We start from the raw sequence: 17,503 nt of genomic DNA on the forward strand, positions 1-17,503 counted from the left end.
TGGTGGGATTCAAGCCTCTCTTTCCAGTCTGATAATTTTGAAAAGATTTCAGAGCCTGTTGATTGCTCTTTAGCTGATATAAAATTGCTAAGCTGTTACATTGTTGTTTCTGTTGAGTTTTGAGAAAGCTCAAGTGACTTCATTATAAAAAGCACCATTGTCTGTGAGGCTAGCGTAGGACTATAGATTATACATCTAGAAAAACTCCATAAAGCCTGATACCATGCTTTTTAAAACATATGTGTATTTTCTGAACAATAATCCTCTTGTATAACAGCATTTGAAAAGCTCAAGACAAGTAAGACATAACAGACTATAGCAAAAAATAATGCTGGAAAATCTTTACTTTGTTCAGAGGAATGGAGGGAACAGCTGGTGTGAGTCAGTGAATTCTGGCAGGCAGCGTAGCAAGTACTTAATACGAAATATGAATGGGCTACAAACTGAACAGGTTAAGAAATTGTTCTTCTGTAGAATTTAGAATCATAGAGTCATAAAATGGCTTGAGTTGGAAGGAACCTTTAAGATCTTTTGCCCAACCGCTCAGCCATGAGCAGAGTAAATATAGCACTGGCAGTATTAATTCTTAGTCAATTTTAGTCTGATTTAAAATAAAATATTGACTCTTCTAGAGTTCAAGGGAATTCCATTATTGAAAATAAGGTAACAACAAATTTCAGTCTTTGTGTCTGTAACCTATTAGCAAGTTTTTTAAAAATGGTTATGTTAAATCACCATTTTGGGATCTTATTTGTTAATATTTTAGTAAATTCTAGTCATAGAAGTTAAATTACTACTTTAAGGTTAATTTGCCACATATAACATTATTTTTGTGAAATAAGCAGGCATGCATATTATGTCAAACAAATATTTATCTTAATAAAACTGAAACAATTATTAAGTCAGATAGAAATCTCTAATATCACCTGCTATTAATTACTTATTAAGGAGTACCTGTTAAACTGAAACCCCACTAGATACTGCAAATTTGAATGTATTGTAACAAAAGTATACTGATCCACTGCTTCAACAAACCAAGACCTCTTTCCTAGCTGCTTGAGTGGACTCCTTAATCTACCAGAACAGCAAAGACCGGAGTTCTAAGAGTGCTACATAAGCCATTGTCACTACTAAATACGTAAGATAGGGTTTGTTATTTTTCCACTTTTTGTTTCTTCCACTCTTTCTTTCCCTTCTTTTCTTCCATTTTTCCTTTCCTATATATATTTTAGAAGTGCCATATATGGATCATGAACAGTCTCTCACTATGAGGATGATTAATTGGTTTTCAAAAGACATTTACAACATTAACTTGTGATCCCCAAACCGATTAGTAGATATTTTATATTCTTGCTTTCTTCGCAGTATGGCTGATGGGAACTGAATCACGTTATATATAAAAAAATTCTCCTTTGAATCTAAGATGGAGAGCATGTAAAATTACACTGCTGCTTAGTATTATTTCTTCACATACTGTTCACATTCACGTGTGGGTTTTTTTCTGTTGTATTGACTACAAACATCCAGACACTGTAGTTTTTATTGTCTCAATTCTCAGTAAGTTCTACAAATAGAAAATCTATGTAAATTGACCCGAGAGAATCTAATGCCTTTCCAGAATAAATGTATCTTCAATTGAAAGAGCATGTATTTCAGGTTTCTATTTGTTTACTTCTAGTATTTATACCTTTTAGAGGGTAAATGTGAAAAAACTTGAATAAAATTTAGAGAAATAAGCATGAATGGCCTGCAGACCTCTTTAACATACAATATCACAACTAAACACAATAGATGAGTCAAAATTTACATCAAAATTAGAAATTAGATTCCTCTAAAACAGAAAGATTTTGTTGCAAATGAACATTCTAAAACCTGGCAGCTGTGCATATTGATAGGCCAGTGGTGTTACGCAGGCTTTGTTAGAAAGCTGCTGAAATTCCCATGTTTCATGCTTCTTCACTTCGTACTCATCAACTAGGACAATGCTGTTTTCTGCAACTACACTGATGACCAATAAGAACATTACATGAATTATGAAATATTTGTAGTAGCAGAAGCTGAGCTCTTCTGGGAATTAAATGTGATTATAAGTCATGTAAAAGAAGAAAATGATCATTAATTTTTAAGTATAATATTATTATAATTTTTATATTTTTTAATAATATTATTATAGTTTTTTTGTCCTCTGCTGTTATTGTGATACACATTATATTTTTCATATTAGTGCTAATATAAACTGTCAAGTGACTATAATGCCAATACTCCAACAGAGCGTGTAGAGATGAATGGTATGTCTCTCCCTTCCTTCCACAGTCCCTTTGTCATACCTATTAACTCCCAAAGCCCATAATCAGAATTGTCAGTCCTTCAGAAATAGCAGTGTTGTTTTTTGTTTTGGTTCCTTTTTTTGTTTTGTTTTGTTTTGTTTTGTTTATTTTTATTTTCCTTCTACTAATTCTTCTTTTGGAGAGTATGAGTTCTTTGGAGGGAATGAGTTCTCCTTGTTTGCTCAGGGAACTAAATCTTTGTAGCAGAAACTTATATTCTGCAGTTGTGTGTTCAAGTGAAAATATAAACTTTTTTTTTTTTTTCAAGTAAGTCATTAACCTGGCAGTGCTGGAGCAAATTAAAAGTATCTGTATTATTTCTATCTGGCTTGTCTTCTCTGAAGATTCTTGCTAGGAAGATTTTTCCATACAGACAGCAGCTAGAAGGACAAATGTGCATCATCTTTTCACCTGTGGGATTATGTTAGGAAAAATGAAATTACTTGAATTCATTCAGTTGCTGCAGATCCTTGCTGAGCTGTTTAGGGTGGTTGTAACTGTAGAAATCTGTCCTGATATTGCAATTTCTTGCCAGGTCTCAGTTGCATGCTGCAAGGCTGCAGCTTGTACTTCTCCATCGTCAGCAGTTTACCAGACAGTAATTTCTCTCCAGCACCTTTTTTTTTTTTTTTTTTTTCCTGTAGGCCAGTCTGAGGCATCTGTGTGCTAATCCATGTCCTCTCGAGATGCTGCTGATACTGACAAGGTTAGTAGCATCAGTAATATCAGTACTAAGGTCTGGCACCACGTTGCTAGTTGGATTTCTCATCCAGCCATATTTGACATCATGATTTGTCTTCAACATTGTGACGCTTTCATGCCAATGCCCAACTAAACTCCACCACCACCGTTCTCTTCCTCCACCTCCCCAAGGGAGGTGGGAAAGGAGAAAATATAGTGTTAAAAAAGACTCACAGGTTGGTATAAGGATAATTTAATCAAAGGAAGATGCAAGAGGAAAAAAATAAAACACCAAGCAAAGTGCAACAAGGTTTGTAATGATAGCAGATCTATTTTGAGTGCTTCAATAAATGTTTCACAAAAGTGTAAACTAGTGGTTGAGTGGTCAGACAAGAAATTAATTGCTGCAGCCTACATCTAGGAAAGTTCCCTTAAGTGATCAGGAGTAATGAGCACAAGTACTCTCACTTACATTTCGGAACAGCATATAATACTAATTCAGGATACTAGTGGGCATTTCCAATATAAATAATGATATAACAGTGACCATAGATCAAAAGCTTTGGTATCTGAAGTATCCACTGTCAGATTTTCTGTAAAAATGGAGATTATTTCAGATAGGAGCATGCAAAATAAACTGAACCATAGTTCCTGAAGAGGACCTAAATCTAGCTATAACTTAGTTCCTGAAGAGGACCTAAATCTAGCTATAACTTAGTGTGGGATCTGTGTTTGTATCCCAACCTGTTTGCATAGTTTCTTAGTTGTATAACATTTTCCAGCCAGTTATGCTGGCTCAGCCACATATGTATTGTTAGATATAAGAGGTATTACTCCTGGCTAGTGAAAAAGTAGGTGGTGAAAGACTGCTTTGTGGTGTTAACCAAGGCTTTAAACCAGCAAGAAGTCTTGCTAAATTCCTTCTTATTCTTTCAGCACATGTTCACAGGACAACATAGTTATACTTTGGACAGAGGCTATCTCTACCATAAAATATTTTTGTACCATCTTATCAAACCAAGTAATCTTCTTCTGAGTCTTTATATTAGAAACAAAGTAATGATGAAATGGTTTCTTTGGATTCCTTGAGATGCTTTGAAATCAGTTTTCAATATTTGTTAAAAATGCTCAACATTTGATTTTAAAACTTAACAGTCTAGAATGAAAATGTTATAAAACATGATTGAATGCATTGTGTTTTTTCTTATTTTCAGTCCTACTCTTCTATAACAAAAATGACTGTAAGATGACTGGGGGGAAAAAATCAACAAACTATACAAATATAAGTGAAATTAGATGCCACCAGATCCAGACGACTAAATTATTTCCTCTATTTTCCTGAATGTACTAGCCTGATTCCAAAATTTAGAAAATGTAGGTTTTATGAAAGAAATATATGTTTAGAAAATAGGATTTTACTGACTAATTAAATTCTTTATTTTTTTGTTAGTTTTTTCTATTTTTCATGGAAATTCATTCAAAATACGTTGACTGATGCTTTAAAAAAAAGGGACGATTTTTCTGATTCTATACCACATTTGTTTTGGTGTCTTTTCTTCACATTTGTTTGTCCTGTGTGTCATATTTAAATTTAGAAGCTTTACATCCATGCTTGAGGAAATCCATGTGTTTTTTAAAAAACATATCTCTTGTTGAAAGTGTAGTTCCTGTTCCTGTGCCTAGAGTTGCTCAAATAGACTGACATAATTTTGTATCATTTTTTCAATAAAATATCATAACTAATAATTAATATAATTAATATATACATGTTTTCAGTGAAAACATGCCTACGAATGTCTCAGCATTAGCATGGACAAAGGCAGTATGCAGAGTGCCTTGATTTCATTCTAACATTTCCTGTGGAGCATGCTGGCTACATTTTCCAGTTTTGGCTTAATAATCATGTACTCTTTTGCACATAGATTTTTGTAAACTCCACATTTTTTTTTTTTTTTTTTCCAAAAGTGTTTATCATTGCAGTTTTGCAGAGGTTTATAATTGAAGCAAACAGAATATCAACAAACAAACAAACAACAATCATCAACAACCAACAGCTTATCTTAATTTTGCTGAAACTAGCAAATGTTCCTCCTGTTCTGTCTTGATTTAAATGAGAAGAGAAAAGGAATCAGGTTGTTATAGATTTCCCATTAGGAGAAGGTTTGGAAGGGTTTAATATAAAGTTTGATTTTCATTTACAGTTAATGTCACTTCCATAAGGTTGTTTTAGGGCTTATTTCATTATTTGTTTTACAAAGTTTAGTAAAGCTCAAAAATATTTCTATACACACAGGATTGGAATGTTAATAATGATTTTTAAAAAAAATGACAATAGTAAATAACTTACAAGCTCAAATCTCAAATCTCAGCAAATAAAACAGTCACTAACATCATATGAAATGCCAGCAAACCAAAATATTATTGTATTTTCTTTCTGTATTCACTTAATAGCATTTTGTTACTTAATACAACACAGTCATAAGAACTCTTTCAAAATGGTAGTGGAGAGAAATTTAAGTATTGCATTGGCTAAATGATATTTTTTAATTCTGTGAAAGATCAGTTGTGTTTATCTGGAAATTGACATCTTATTGTTAAGGGAAAAACATTTGCAGAGTATTGTCTAGAATAATATTATCCATAATATTTTGAATCATTTGTTGTTCTTTGCTCCATAATAATGAACTTTGCTTTCATAACTCAGAGTAAATCCTCATCAACTAATTCTATTTTCAAACAGCAAAATTCAGAGCAAACTTATAAAATTTGTATAAGTAAAAATTTTGGAAGTATAAAATATTCAAACAGACCTTTGTGCCACAGACATTGTCTACTGTCATTGCTTTCCAAATCTTTGTTATCTCACAATATTGTAAATCTGCATTTCAAGAATAACAGTATTTTCAGATTTGTGAGGTAGCACACTTAAATCCATGTACTAATAATCTTTTATGTTCAATGAAATGGTTTGAACTATTCTAACTCCTTATGTTTTCAGGACACAAAAGTTTTTTTCCTACATAAGATTTCTTTCAAAGCATTGTTATAAATTTGTCTTCAGTTCTGTATGTCCACAATATAATCTTACAAACTAGATTCCTTGAAGGCATTTTACAGAATGTTTTGTGTTTTGAGGGGGGCACTGTTCAGACATTTAAGATGATGCTAAATGTTTGTGCACCAGTATCTGATGTTTGGAAATTAGAATGAAAAGCATTTTTCTTGAGTCTACCACTTCAGTGCCTTTTAAACTTTTTTGTAAACAATTTCCTGTCACTACTCATACAACATGAGATTTTATGGCTCTTTCCATAGTCCAGAGAAAGACAACTGTGAGATACGGATTATACAAGTCTTTCTAGGGATTTTTCAAAGCTACAGTGCTTGAAAACAAAAGTGCATACCTAGTACAATTCACAAATGCACTGGGGTTCTTAGCCCCACTGACTTCATGTCATCTCAGATATCTTATTTAAATCTTATAAACTTCATATCTGTTTAATTACCTTTTAAAAAACAAAGTCTTAAAATCTGGCATGCATCTTTTAGAAAGAGAGTGATTGAACATGGAATAAAACACAAATCCATTGGGTCCCAGATGATGTGTGAATATAAAGTGAAGATTTTTCTTAGTTTCATAGATCTGTTTACAAAAAAAAATACCTTCTTTAATTTAAAATTGTTTGATCACCCTTTGAAAAAAGTCTTATATTTTAATTAAGATTTTATAGCATAACTGCATCTGTAATTATATAACCCTTTTTTTTTTTAATCTTCCTGGAGGCTTTTTAATTACGTGATTGAAACATCTCAATTACAAAGCTCTTGAATGTCAAAAATACGTATTTGATATTCAATTTGTCAGTAATTCAGCATAAAGCAACTACTGTTGTATCTGAACTTTGTGTAATAGCATGATTAAATTACATTTTAGATGTTAGGTTTCCGTACAGACTGTCCTGCTCACAGCAAATGCTCTGAGCTCTTTGAGAGCTTTCCTGTTCACTCAGTATCACTTTCATTGATTTTGCTTGCATAATACTTGTAAAGGACTAATACAGTTACAAACAGCAGAAATTGATCTTAAGATTACACATTTGTAAACATTTTTTTGAGAGTTCTGCTTGAGGTCTACTCTGCAGTGGATGATCTTGCTATGCTATCATGCACAAAAATTAAAAAGAGCAGCTTCAAAACTAAAATTGTTATGGTAGTAAATGGGCCTTGCTAATCCATCTGCTTCCCTAATGTTTGGTGAGATATTTTGTTGCCTTAGTTTGTCATCCAAGGAACATAAACTACCTTGACTAATAATGAAAAAGAAAAACACAAGCCCACCAATACAAAACATTTTCTGTTACTGTGTCCTGCGTTACACCTCTGCTCTCTGCTGGTATAATCTACACTGACAGTGATTTTAATGCAACCCTGTCCAATTTTGCCATATAACTCTAAATTTATTTAAGCAACATGAATTTTAAAGTCTTATTGGAAGAGTCATTTATACAACTTTGTAATACCTTTTCATTTCAACAAGAGTAGAGGGTACTTTGGGTATGTTAATCAGATATGTGATCTAAGTATATCTGGTAGCTATTAATTCTTCAGTGGCACAAAAACTAAGTTGTAGACCTGAAAGACTTAGGTTCACCTTGCCGCTGCCAGTAATCATGAGTAGAGCTTGAGCATATTGTATAGCATGGCAGAGATTTTAGAAGGAGAATATAGGGATACATACACTTCAGGGGCTGTAAACCATTGTCTTAGAAAATGTATTTTTCTTAAATCCTCAGAAAAAAAAAAAATAAATGAAATAGTTTACAAGTGCTCTTCCAAGGCACAGCGCCTTGCAAATATATGCAATTCTGTTATTTGCACAGCTATGTTTATAAATGGGTATGAACATAAAAAGTGGAGAATTATACTGTCTAATGTTTTTGTTCTGTCTGTTAATATTTTGTCAAGGAATAGATTTCATTAGGACAATGTGTCATGATTTTGAACAAAAAAAAATAGAGTACATATTAGGAAGAAATTATTAATATGAGGATGGTGAGGCACCAAAAACTTGCCCAGAGAAGTCATGAATGTCCGATTCATAGAAGTGTTCAAGAGCAGATTGGATTGGTCTTTGTAGCAGTCTGCAGTGGAAGGGGTCCCTGCCAATGTCAGACAGGGTGAAGCTAGGTGATTTTAAGGTCCCTTACAACTCAAACCACTCTATGATTTTATGAAGAACAAAATCACATAATAAGAATTTCAATTTTTAATAAGGGTCTGACACTAAAATATAATGGTGAACTGTAGCAGGTGATTGGTTGAAAAAATAATTATCTCTATAGTATGTATTTCTACAGTATCCAAAGACGAACAAACTAGTTGCAAAGAAAATGGATGTGGAGTTCTTTACATGTACTAGTTCAGTGATAATTACAAGGGAAAAAAAAGGACTTGGTACTAAAAATACAACAATATTCCTAAACAAACAAAGAAACAAACAGAAATTAAAAAAAAAAAAATATCTATTTAATTTTCTAACAATAGTCACATTTTAAAAAAGGGAAATTTCCTTCATGTAAAGGAGTAGCTGCTTTCATCTTTTATTATTCTGGAAAAAAATGAAATATTTTCATGAACTTTTAAATATTCATTGATGTATGCTAAAATCTTTTTAATTTTGGCTTTACATCTTCAGTCAGCAATAGCATTTTAAATTTCAATTTTCAGTGAAAAGAAGAAATATAATGCCTTGACATAGTGTTTTCTTCTTTAAAAAAACCCACAAATATAATGCCTGAACACAATGTACATCCCTCTTAGTTTTAATCATTAGATATACTCCGGGAAGTTATCTCCATTTTTGTTCGATAAGAAGTCAGCATGTTGCTATTGCTTCTTGTCTTAAAGTTCATGTCCAATTCTCATTCAGTTTTGTAACACCATCACAGCAGACTCTTTACCACTTAAATGATAAAAGTTTCAATAGGCACTTTAGTGGAATTACGAAAAAGCTACCACTCTTCCACCATGATGCCAGAAAGCTATCTTCTTTCTAAGTCAGTCAGCAAACTGTACCTTGTAGGCCTGAGCTTGTCTCAGTGTAATTCCAGAGTAACAAAATAAGAACAACAAAAAACTGTGTATATTACAGGATTTATCTCTTCTTTGCAGATCAAACAAAAACTGACAGTATGATAAACGTAGTAACTTGCTGGAAACAATTGCTGTCTTTTATAATCAAAGGAATCCTGTCCTATTATAAAGCTTAGGTTTATCTTTTTTATTTGTTGTTGGTTTGCTTTTCTTTTTATTTCACTGATGTATTTGTTCTTAAGTGACTTTATCAGGGTTATAACTTTCTTCTTCTCCAAACATGTCTGCCAAGATCTTAAAACGAGGTCCCCAGTCACTCAGATAGTCGTAATCCTGGTCTGCCTCTGTAGTAAGGGATTCTATAGAGCTGAGGGACTCTGCAACAGACCCATTTCCTTCATAAGCATAGGTTGCCAAGGAGTCATAAGGGGGTGCAGTTGGATCAACATCATTTTCCTGCAGCCTTTGATTAATGAAATCTCTTATGTCTGTGTTGTCTTCCACTGGTGGTCTCTGACGTGGAAAACGCAAGGTGTCTGGTTTTATGTCCCTGCGCATTTTGTTATCTTCAATCACTTTGGGATTCCTCAGAGCACCAATGTCGAAAGCTTGGGTGTCCTCCTCTCCACCTCCTTCATCATCATAATGGATAACATTATCTCTGATGTCTTCTTTAGAGGTCATCAGGGTGTCCTTTTTCTTCTGCCTCCGTAGTGCTACATATAGTACTACAATGACTGTAATGACAGAAAACTGAAGTTAAGACATGCATAGAAATAATTTGGTACTCTGATGATATATCATTATACTTCCTTTGAAAGCTGCAAGCAATCAAAAGGATTTTTTTTTCCTCAGAAGATAGACTCCTGCTATTATCATAAAAACAGCAGTGCTCTATCCAATAAAAAGTCATTTGCTGTTTGATGTATGAATCTAACTTTCTTTAGTGCTTGCTGTGAAGGAAGTAACAAACTGTCTTGCTTTATGCAAAAAGTAGGGGTGGATAGGACTTTCAGTTCAGATACAGAGAGATGGGATTCTTTTTTAAATGTGTTCCATTGCTTAATAGAGAAAAATTCCCAATTTTTGACATTATAGAATCATAGAATCACAGAATCATAGAATTGCTCAGGTTGGAAAAGACCTTAAAAAGATCATCAAGTCTAACCATACTACCCTAACTCTAACAACCTCTGCTAAATACGTCCACCACATCCAAATGTTTTCTAAGCACATTCAGGAATGATGACTCAACCACCTCCCTGGGGAGCCTATTCCAGTGCTTAACTACCCTTTCCCTAAAGAATTTTTTCTGACATCCAACCTAAACTTACCCCGGCAAACCTCAGCTTACCCTGTCAAGAAAACAAAACGAATAGAAAACCAAAACAGCAACAACCACAACAAAGCATTGTTGAAGAGAAAAATAAATAAATAGGAATTTCTGAGATGGACAAAAAAAAGTCTAAGTTCAGTTATTTATAGAGTACATTTTTTTGCCTCTCTGAATTTTGAAGAATGACCTGTGATACGTGATACGTTTCTGGAAGGAAAAGGAGTCCTGTAGATCTGGTTGGTTTTCAGCTATCACCTCTTCCAAGCACAACGGTGTTTCATCTTAATGAGCAGGAAATCAAGCAAAGGCAGGAGAAGCAAATGTGCTGAATGGTTTCTTTGCCTCTGTCTTTATTCATAAGACAGAGATCCCTGAAACCAGAGGGAAAATTTGGAGCCAGAAAAATTTATTCTGATGGAAGAGGAAAAGGTTAAGGAAAACTTAAAAAAATTGGATGCATACATGGACAGTAACCTTGACAGGATGTAAACTGTAGTGAGGGAGATGACTGACATCACAAGGCCATTGGAGATTAAATTTGAGATGTTGTACTATGAGAAGTTTCTGAGGACTGAAGAAATTGTCGTCATTATCTTAAAAAGGGGCAAGAAGAATGACTGAGGGTACTACAAGCCAGTGAGTCTCACATCTGATCTTGACAGATGGTGATGGGTAGCAAGTTCACTATGAGTCAACAATGTGCCTTTGAGGCAAAGAAGGCCAACAGCAGTTTGGGCTGTATTAGGAAAAATGCTGCTAGCAAGTCAAGGGAGACGATTCTTCCCCTCTGCTCAGCACTGCTGAGGCCATATCTGTAGTGCTGAGTCCATGCTTCAGCTCCTCAGTGAAAGACAGACATGGGCTTTCTGTAGCAAAACCTTCAAAGAGTCACAAAGATGACTAAGTGGTTGGAGCATCTGACATAGAAGAACAAGCTGAAATCTGAAAACATTCAGCCTGTAGAAGAGAAGACTCAGGGAGATCTTTGATCAGTGTGCTTAAATACCTGACAAAGCAGTAAAGAAGAGGGAGTTTGAGCCTTCTCAGCTTAGTGACAGGACAATGGACAATGGGCAAAAGCTGAAATACAGGAAATTCCATTAAAATATGAGTTTTTTCCTGTCATAATGGTTAAGCACTGGATCATGTTTCTCAGAGAAGTAGTGTTGCATCTATCCTGAGTTACAGTCAAGCCTCAGCTGAATGCACCCATTCTCTAAAAGGATGCTGGGCTAGTTAATCTCCAGAAGAGCATTCCATCTGTGATTTTGTACTCAAAGGAAATTGTTTTGTGGTGTGGTTTTATTGCCAATAGTTTGGGCAATGAGAAACCTAGTAGTAGTACACTGGTAATTTTATTTTATTTTTTTAATTTCCTAACTGCCTTTCGTAAAAATCATAGAGTTCTAAGTACTATTTTTGAAGTAATATAATAAAGAACAGTGTTGCAATGATTGTAAGTTCATGGTCCATTGTGCATAGCATAAAATAACTCCTGATGTTAATATATTGACTGTTTCTTATGTGGAAGTGAGCTCAGTAAGAATCACTTCAAGTACAGTTTTAAAGATTGCAATAATGAAAATCCTGAAGAAACTTTAAGATTTATCAATTTGCCATTATTACAGAAAAAAAAGATATAAATTCCATTCTTTTATGTCATGCACATCATTGGTGTTCTCATTATTTATACATTAGTTTTTCTAGGTAGTATTACTGGATTGATTGGAATGAAGCGAGCTATTAAAAACCAAAGCCTCTTTTCCTTTTTCAAGAACATCCACACATTTTGTTTTTTTAAAACATTTGTTTAAGCTAATGGGAACACAAATTAATTAACACGAGAGTCAGAATAACATACTTGAAAGGGTATAATGAGAACTAACCTAGAAGTATAACAATACACAACAGGATTGCAATCAGTGCTCCTGTACTGAGGCCTACTGGCAAGAAGATTGCTTCCACATTGCAGGACAGGATGGTACCATCAGAATCACATCTGCAAACCCGGATAGTCATTGTGTTTGTACTGCTCTGGACAGGGTAACTGCTATCTTCTATTACCACTGGAAGAAAATACAGCTCTTGCTGCCTCCTGCTGTAGCCATTTCTCCTGGTTTCAATCCCAGCTGTGTTGTCTGTAAAACATGAGAGACGTTATAGGATTTTTATTGTGCACATAATTTACTCTTGATGTTTGTATCAACTTTACTACTGGAAGCTGTTTCATTTCTGAAACTCAGTGAATGACATGCTCTTATGTATTTGTCTTGTCTTATCATTACAAAAAGAATTGTATTCTGATTAGTGTAGCTAAGGGATTTCCTTTTTGCAGAGAACCAAACAATATACTGTTTCCAGCCCAGGACTGTGTTCCAAATGACTCTAATTGCAGGTGGATTTAGATCAAGACTCCATTAAATCATTCAATTTCTTTTGAAAAAAAGAAAGTAAGATGCTTTGGCAAAATACAAAACCCTTTCAACCTTCTTGCCATATTAAGAGTACAGAAATGAACTGTAATGAACTATAATCAGTACATTTTCCATCAATTAGTCACAAATGAGTTCAGAGCTCCTAGAAATTATATTTTGTAATTTCTTCCCAGTAGCTAGTCAGTTATCACAACTTTTCTTGAATCAAACAGAGCAGCAAGAAAATGATGTGCAGATTAAAAGAATTACATTGAAAACAAAAAGGAAATAAAATTAACAGGCAATCAATTAGCTGTCAGATTTGAATGAAGGTAGCCTGCAGCAGTAACCATTTTTCCATCTGATCCATACACTTTAGTCTATCTTTATTATTATTTGCTGTCTGTGTTATAAATTTTATCCCTTCTTGGGGATTTACAGTATGTAGAAGAAATTAGGCCCCTGGATTCAACAGTTATGCAGTTCTGAATAAGGACAATAAGAAAAGAAGCCTAAATCAGGTACATTATGAATGGCTACAATTCAGAGAGCACCTGGCTGACTGAATGTTTATTTCAGATGTCATTATTTTGTCAAACAGGCATACAGACATATCAAGTTCAGTGACAATTAGCTTTGAAAAATCAAAGTATTTCAAAATTGTTTTAATCTAGCCAACTTCCATCTTCAGCTTATTCTTTCTCTGTTTCATCATCTGCACTGCATAAAAATTAATCCAGCTTCATCTTACCAGCTTCTGGTTCTTCAGTCTATTTTAATAGAGCCTTTAGTTAGCACACTATCTTTCTCTCTTCACAGTAAATTATATTCTGGGGAGTAAAAGGCCTGAAAAAATTTGTTCTAGAATCATAGAATTATTTAAATTGACAAAGGACCATTAAAGGTCATCTAGTCCAACTCCCCTGCAATGAATAGGAACACCTACAGCTAGATCATAGTGCTCAAAGTCTGACCTTGAATGTCTCTAGGGACAAGGTAGCCACCACCTCCAAGGGAAACACATTCCAGTGCTTCACTACTCTCATCTTAATCTTTTTTTCTTCCTTTTATTCAATATAAATCTCTCCTACTTTAGTTTGAAACCATTTCCCCTTGTCCTATCAGATCCTGCTGAAGAGTCTATCCCTTCTGTCTTATATCCCCCATTATCAGGTCTCCTCAGATGCACTACAAACACATTACATCTAGTGTTATTTCACAACACCCATGATTTTATCATTATAGATCAGCACTGCTTATTAGACTTCTCGGTGTGTTTAAAAATGTTAGTATACATATTTACCTGTAAAAGCGTAATGTGATAAACAGAATCAGTTCCTTAAATAAAGCCAAAATTCCTCTCACAAAGTACCTCCTTGATACTAACACAATCTCAAACTCAAAAATTATGACATTTATGTTTTCTAGAGGTATACTTGATGTAGCAAAAAAAACGATGCTCTGTTATTGCCAAGCAAAGAGCAGAAGATAGCGAATTGTGCTGAGTTATCCAAAGAAGTACTACAGATAGTTAAGCAGAGAATGGAAAATAGCAACTGTAGTGCATTATTAAGAAGAAGCAATATTCACCATTGGGTCTAATGGGACAAATGATGCAAAACATTTAAACCTTGCTTGGCATAACTATAGTTAGAAGTTGAAATGCTATAGCATTTTTAGAGAGTAATAGATGTTGAAGTCAAACTGTTTAGGCTAAGTACTTCAGAAGAATAATGATCTAATCTTCCAACAATAGAAGGGGATTTCATTACTTTACAAGACTCTCCTTTATATTTGTTGAAATCTGTCTCAAAATAAGTACTCGAATGCCCTCTGAAAAAATGCTAAAAAGTACACATTTTTATTTAATAAGTTAATATTATTCATATCTGCAATTTTATGAATTATTATGTTTTCATTACATACTGTATTTACAAATTGTTAAATGAAATTCTCTGGTCACTTGTAAGCTGGTTTTAACTATCTATGATGCACCTTAATGGAATTCACTCATGAGTTCTTTATTCACTGATTAGTCCACCCTTCAAATTCATATTTCCAATTTAGAGATAAGGATGTAGTGTAGGACCTTTTCAAAAGTCTTAAACAAATAGAAGTAGAAAATATAATTTGCCCGTCCCTTGGCCATTGATGCCTCCACCCTCCACTCTGTCTTAGAAGGCCATGAAATTAGTCAGGCACAATTTACCGTTGGTGAAGCCATGCTAGCTGCCTTGGATCACCTCCTCTTCTCACACGTGCCTTAATATAGCTTCCGGAAGGATCTACTCCATGATCTTTGCAAGCATAAACATATATAATCATATCTCCTTAACTCATAAAGGAACTGATTAGGTGCTATGCCTTTGCAGTAGGTTTGATGGCTTTTACCATTACTCATTATATCAGTCACATTACCTCAATTACAGTTGTTGCATTTTCAGTCATATGATCAGAGGAGGTACCACATGATCAAGAAACATAGTACAGCATAACTAATATTGCAAAGTTGATGCTGGTTATTAATTTCTATATAAAAATATAGACTGTCAACTGGAGTAAAGGATTTCTCTATCAAAAGGAAAAGTAGGGAAAAGTAAGTAACAAAAAAGTTTTGAGTTTGGATTTTTGCCATTAAGTGGAAGCTTCAAATGAAAAGTAAAGGTAATATTATAAGTAGTGACAAAAAGGTGAAGGAAAAAAATCAGTGAAGTTAATCATGTAAATCCACAAATTATTCAGTGTTGTAGGATATTATATTGCAGCAACACTGTTCATATTTAGAACTAATTCTCCTATAGGACTACGCGTCCTTCAGAAAGAATGATAGCTGCATGTTTTGAAATCAGTATGAAAAGTAGAAGTTTTTAAACAAGGCAGTATTAGTGCTTTGTTTAAAGATAAATCTGTATTGATATATGAGTTCTTCCTGATAAACCGAACGATTGAAGGAAGTAATAGAACACGTAGCAGTGTTTTTGCAAGCCTGTGAGAAAATCCCAGTCTTTGTTGTTCTGACAATTCCTGGCCCCTGAAAATGGGAGGAGGTGTGAGACCTGAATTTATATTAATTTCTGTTCTAGATAATTAACAATTAGAAATGTATAAAATAAAATTTCTATGGGCATGCCTGGAATATAAAGCAATCATAACTGTCATTATAATCACAGCCTGCTTTCTGAAAGAGGTATATGGGTAAGCAACTTACTTCTGTAGTCATGGATTGTGAAATTTGGTTTGTTGGAAGCCTCAGGTGACAGTCTGAAGGAAAACCTTTGCCCAGCTGGTGACAAATCTTTGTCTGTGGCAGTGACAGTCTGTATTACCTGAAACCAGATTAAGATTAATTTTGAAGTCAGTTCACTAAAGACTTCTAGAACACATAATTTTGTTAAAGAGAAAATTGGAACAAGTGAAGGGCAATCTTATGGATTACTCTCATCCCTCTAATGGTTTGGACAGTGGAGGTAAGGGGTCTGAATGCTACAGTCCCTAGAGATCTTGTGATATCTCAGAAGGTCTTGTTTTCACATATAGAAATAAAATCAGAAGAATTTCCCCTATAATAATAAAAGAAGCATCTAATAGTTGTCCTTTTATCAAAATGCTAGTGATTGTTTGCAAGTAAGTTAATTAATTAGAGACGGTTCACTTTATCAGTTACTTCTAATATTACTGCTAGGACTAGTACATGCTAGTACTGCACTCTGATTTTACGTCTTCAGATGAAGTGGAGAGGTTTTTAAGGTCTGCAACATCTAGGCATGATGGAGTATTAGGACATAAACTTTTGAGTCTCAGAGTAGATGGGGATCTACGAGATTTTAGATGAGGACAGTGCAGTTAGGATACTTCATAGTAGGATTTCCACTGATCTAGATTTTTATGCCAAAAATTTTTGGCAATTATAAATGTAACAAAATATTTATAATTATTGCCAGTTTACTGCCTATCTCCACCTTCCCAGTAAAAGATTACCTTCTCTATTATTAGGGTCAGGAGAAAAAACTAATGGCTTTGTCCATTAAACAAGAAGCTAATTGAAGTTTTCTGAGAAGTAACTGGAACATGCAAGAAATAAAAAAGTGAAAAAGAGAGGAATGTTATATGAAGTCACAGACATATCTATAATAAAAGCATCACATAGGCTGATTACGTGTTACATACATATAAAGAGAATTTACTAATGACAAAGCAGGCTGCATATATTCCTTCCATGGCTGATAGTTACCTCGTAATTGAACAGGCAAAGTTACAAGTCTTGGACAACATTCTATATCTGTAGAAGTTTTTCCATGCTGTGTATATATTTGAAACTGTTTATAAAAGCAAGCTTTCAGAAGGACTGACTTTCGCATTCTGGGTTCTTTTTCTGTGTATAGGACACAGAGAATTATGTAATCCAGCCTGTTGTGTTTACTTCCTTGACCGTAATTTCGCAGCTCTATTTGAATGTCTAAAATTAAGAGCTTCTTTCTCCTGTTTTCTGTTCCCTGCAGAGTACCAAGTGACTGTGGTCCATATAATCAGAGATCATAAAATAAAAGGACCATAAATAAATGTCAAAAAGCAGAATTCCAAAAGATGAATACTTATAATGCATTTTATTTGCAAAATAATTCTAAACATGATGTAATTGCTGAAATCCATGA

At 34.1% G+C, this 17,503-nt stretch overlaps 1 protein-coding gene across 2 annotated transcripts in view; it reads right to left on the reverse strand.

Moving 5' to 3' along the window:
- Positions 1 to 9,316: 9,316 nt before the first annotated feature.
- The window catches only part of CDH12 (cadherin 12), a 130,464-nt gene continuing 122,277 nt past the window's right edge, over positions 9,317 to 17,503 (reverse strand). For both annotated transcript variants that reach the window (XM_042839732.1, XM_042839731.1), the window contains 3 exons: positions 16,060 to 16,177; positions 12,324 to 12,575; positions 9,317 to 9,838 (listed from right to left, as the gene is read on the reverse strand). In XM_042839732.1, coding sequence (XP_042695666.1) covers positions 9,339 to 9,838; positions 12,324 to 12,575; positions 16,060 to 16,177 — 870 coding nt within the window. In that variant the 3' untranslated portion in view covers positions 9,317 to 9,338. The remainder of the gene's footprint in view (positions 9,839 to 12,323; positions 12,576 to 16,059; positions 16,178 to 17,503) is intronic.

This window comes from Centrocercus urophasianus, unplaced genomic scaffold (genome assembly GCF_019232065.1).
Source record: "Centrocercus urophasianus isolate 14NV4802_14NV808 unplaced genomic scaffold, USGS_Curo_1.0 seq_11, whole genome shotgun sequence".
NCBI lineage: Eukaryota > Metazoa > Chordata > Aves > Galliformes > Phasianidae > Centrocercus > Centrocercus urophasianus.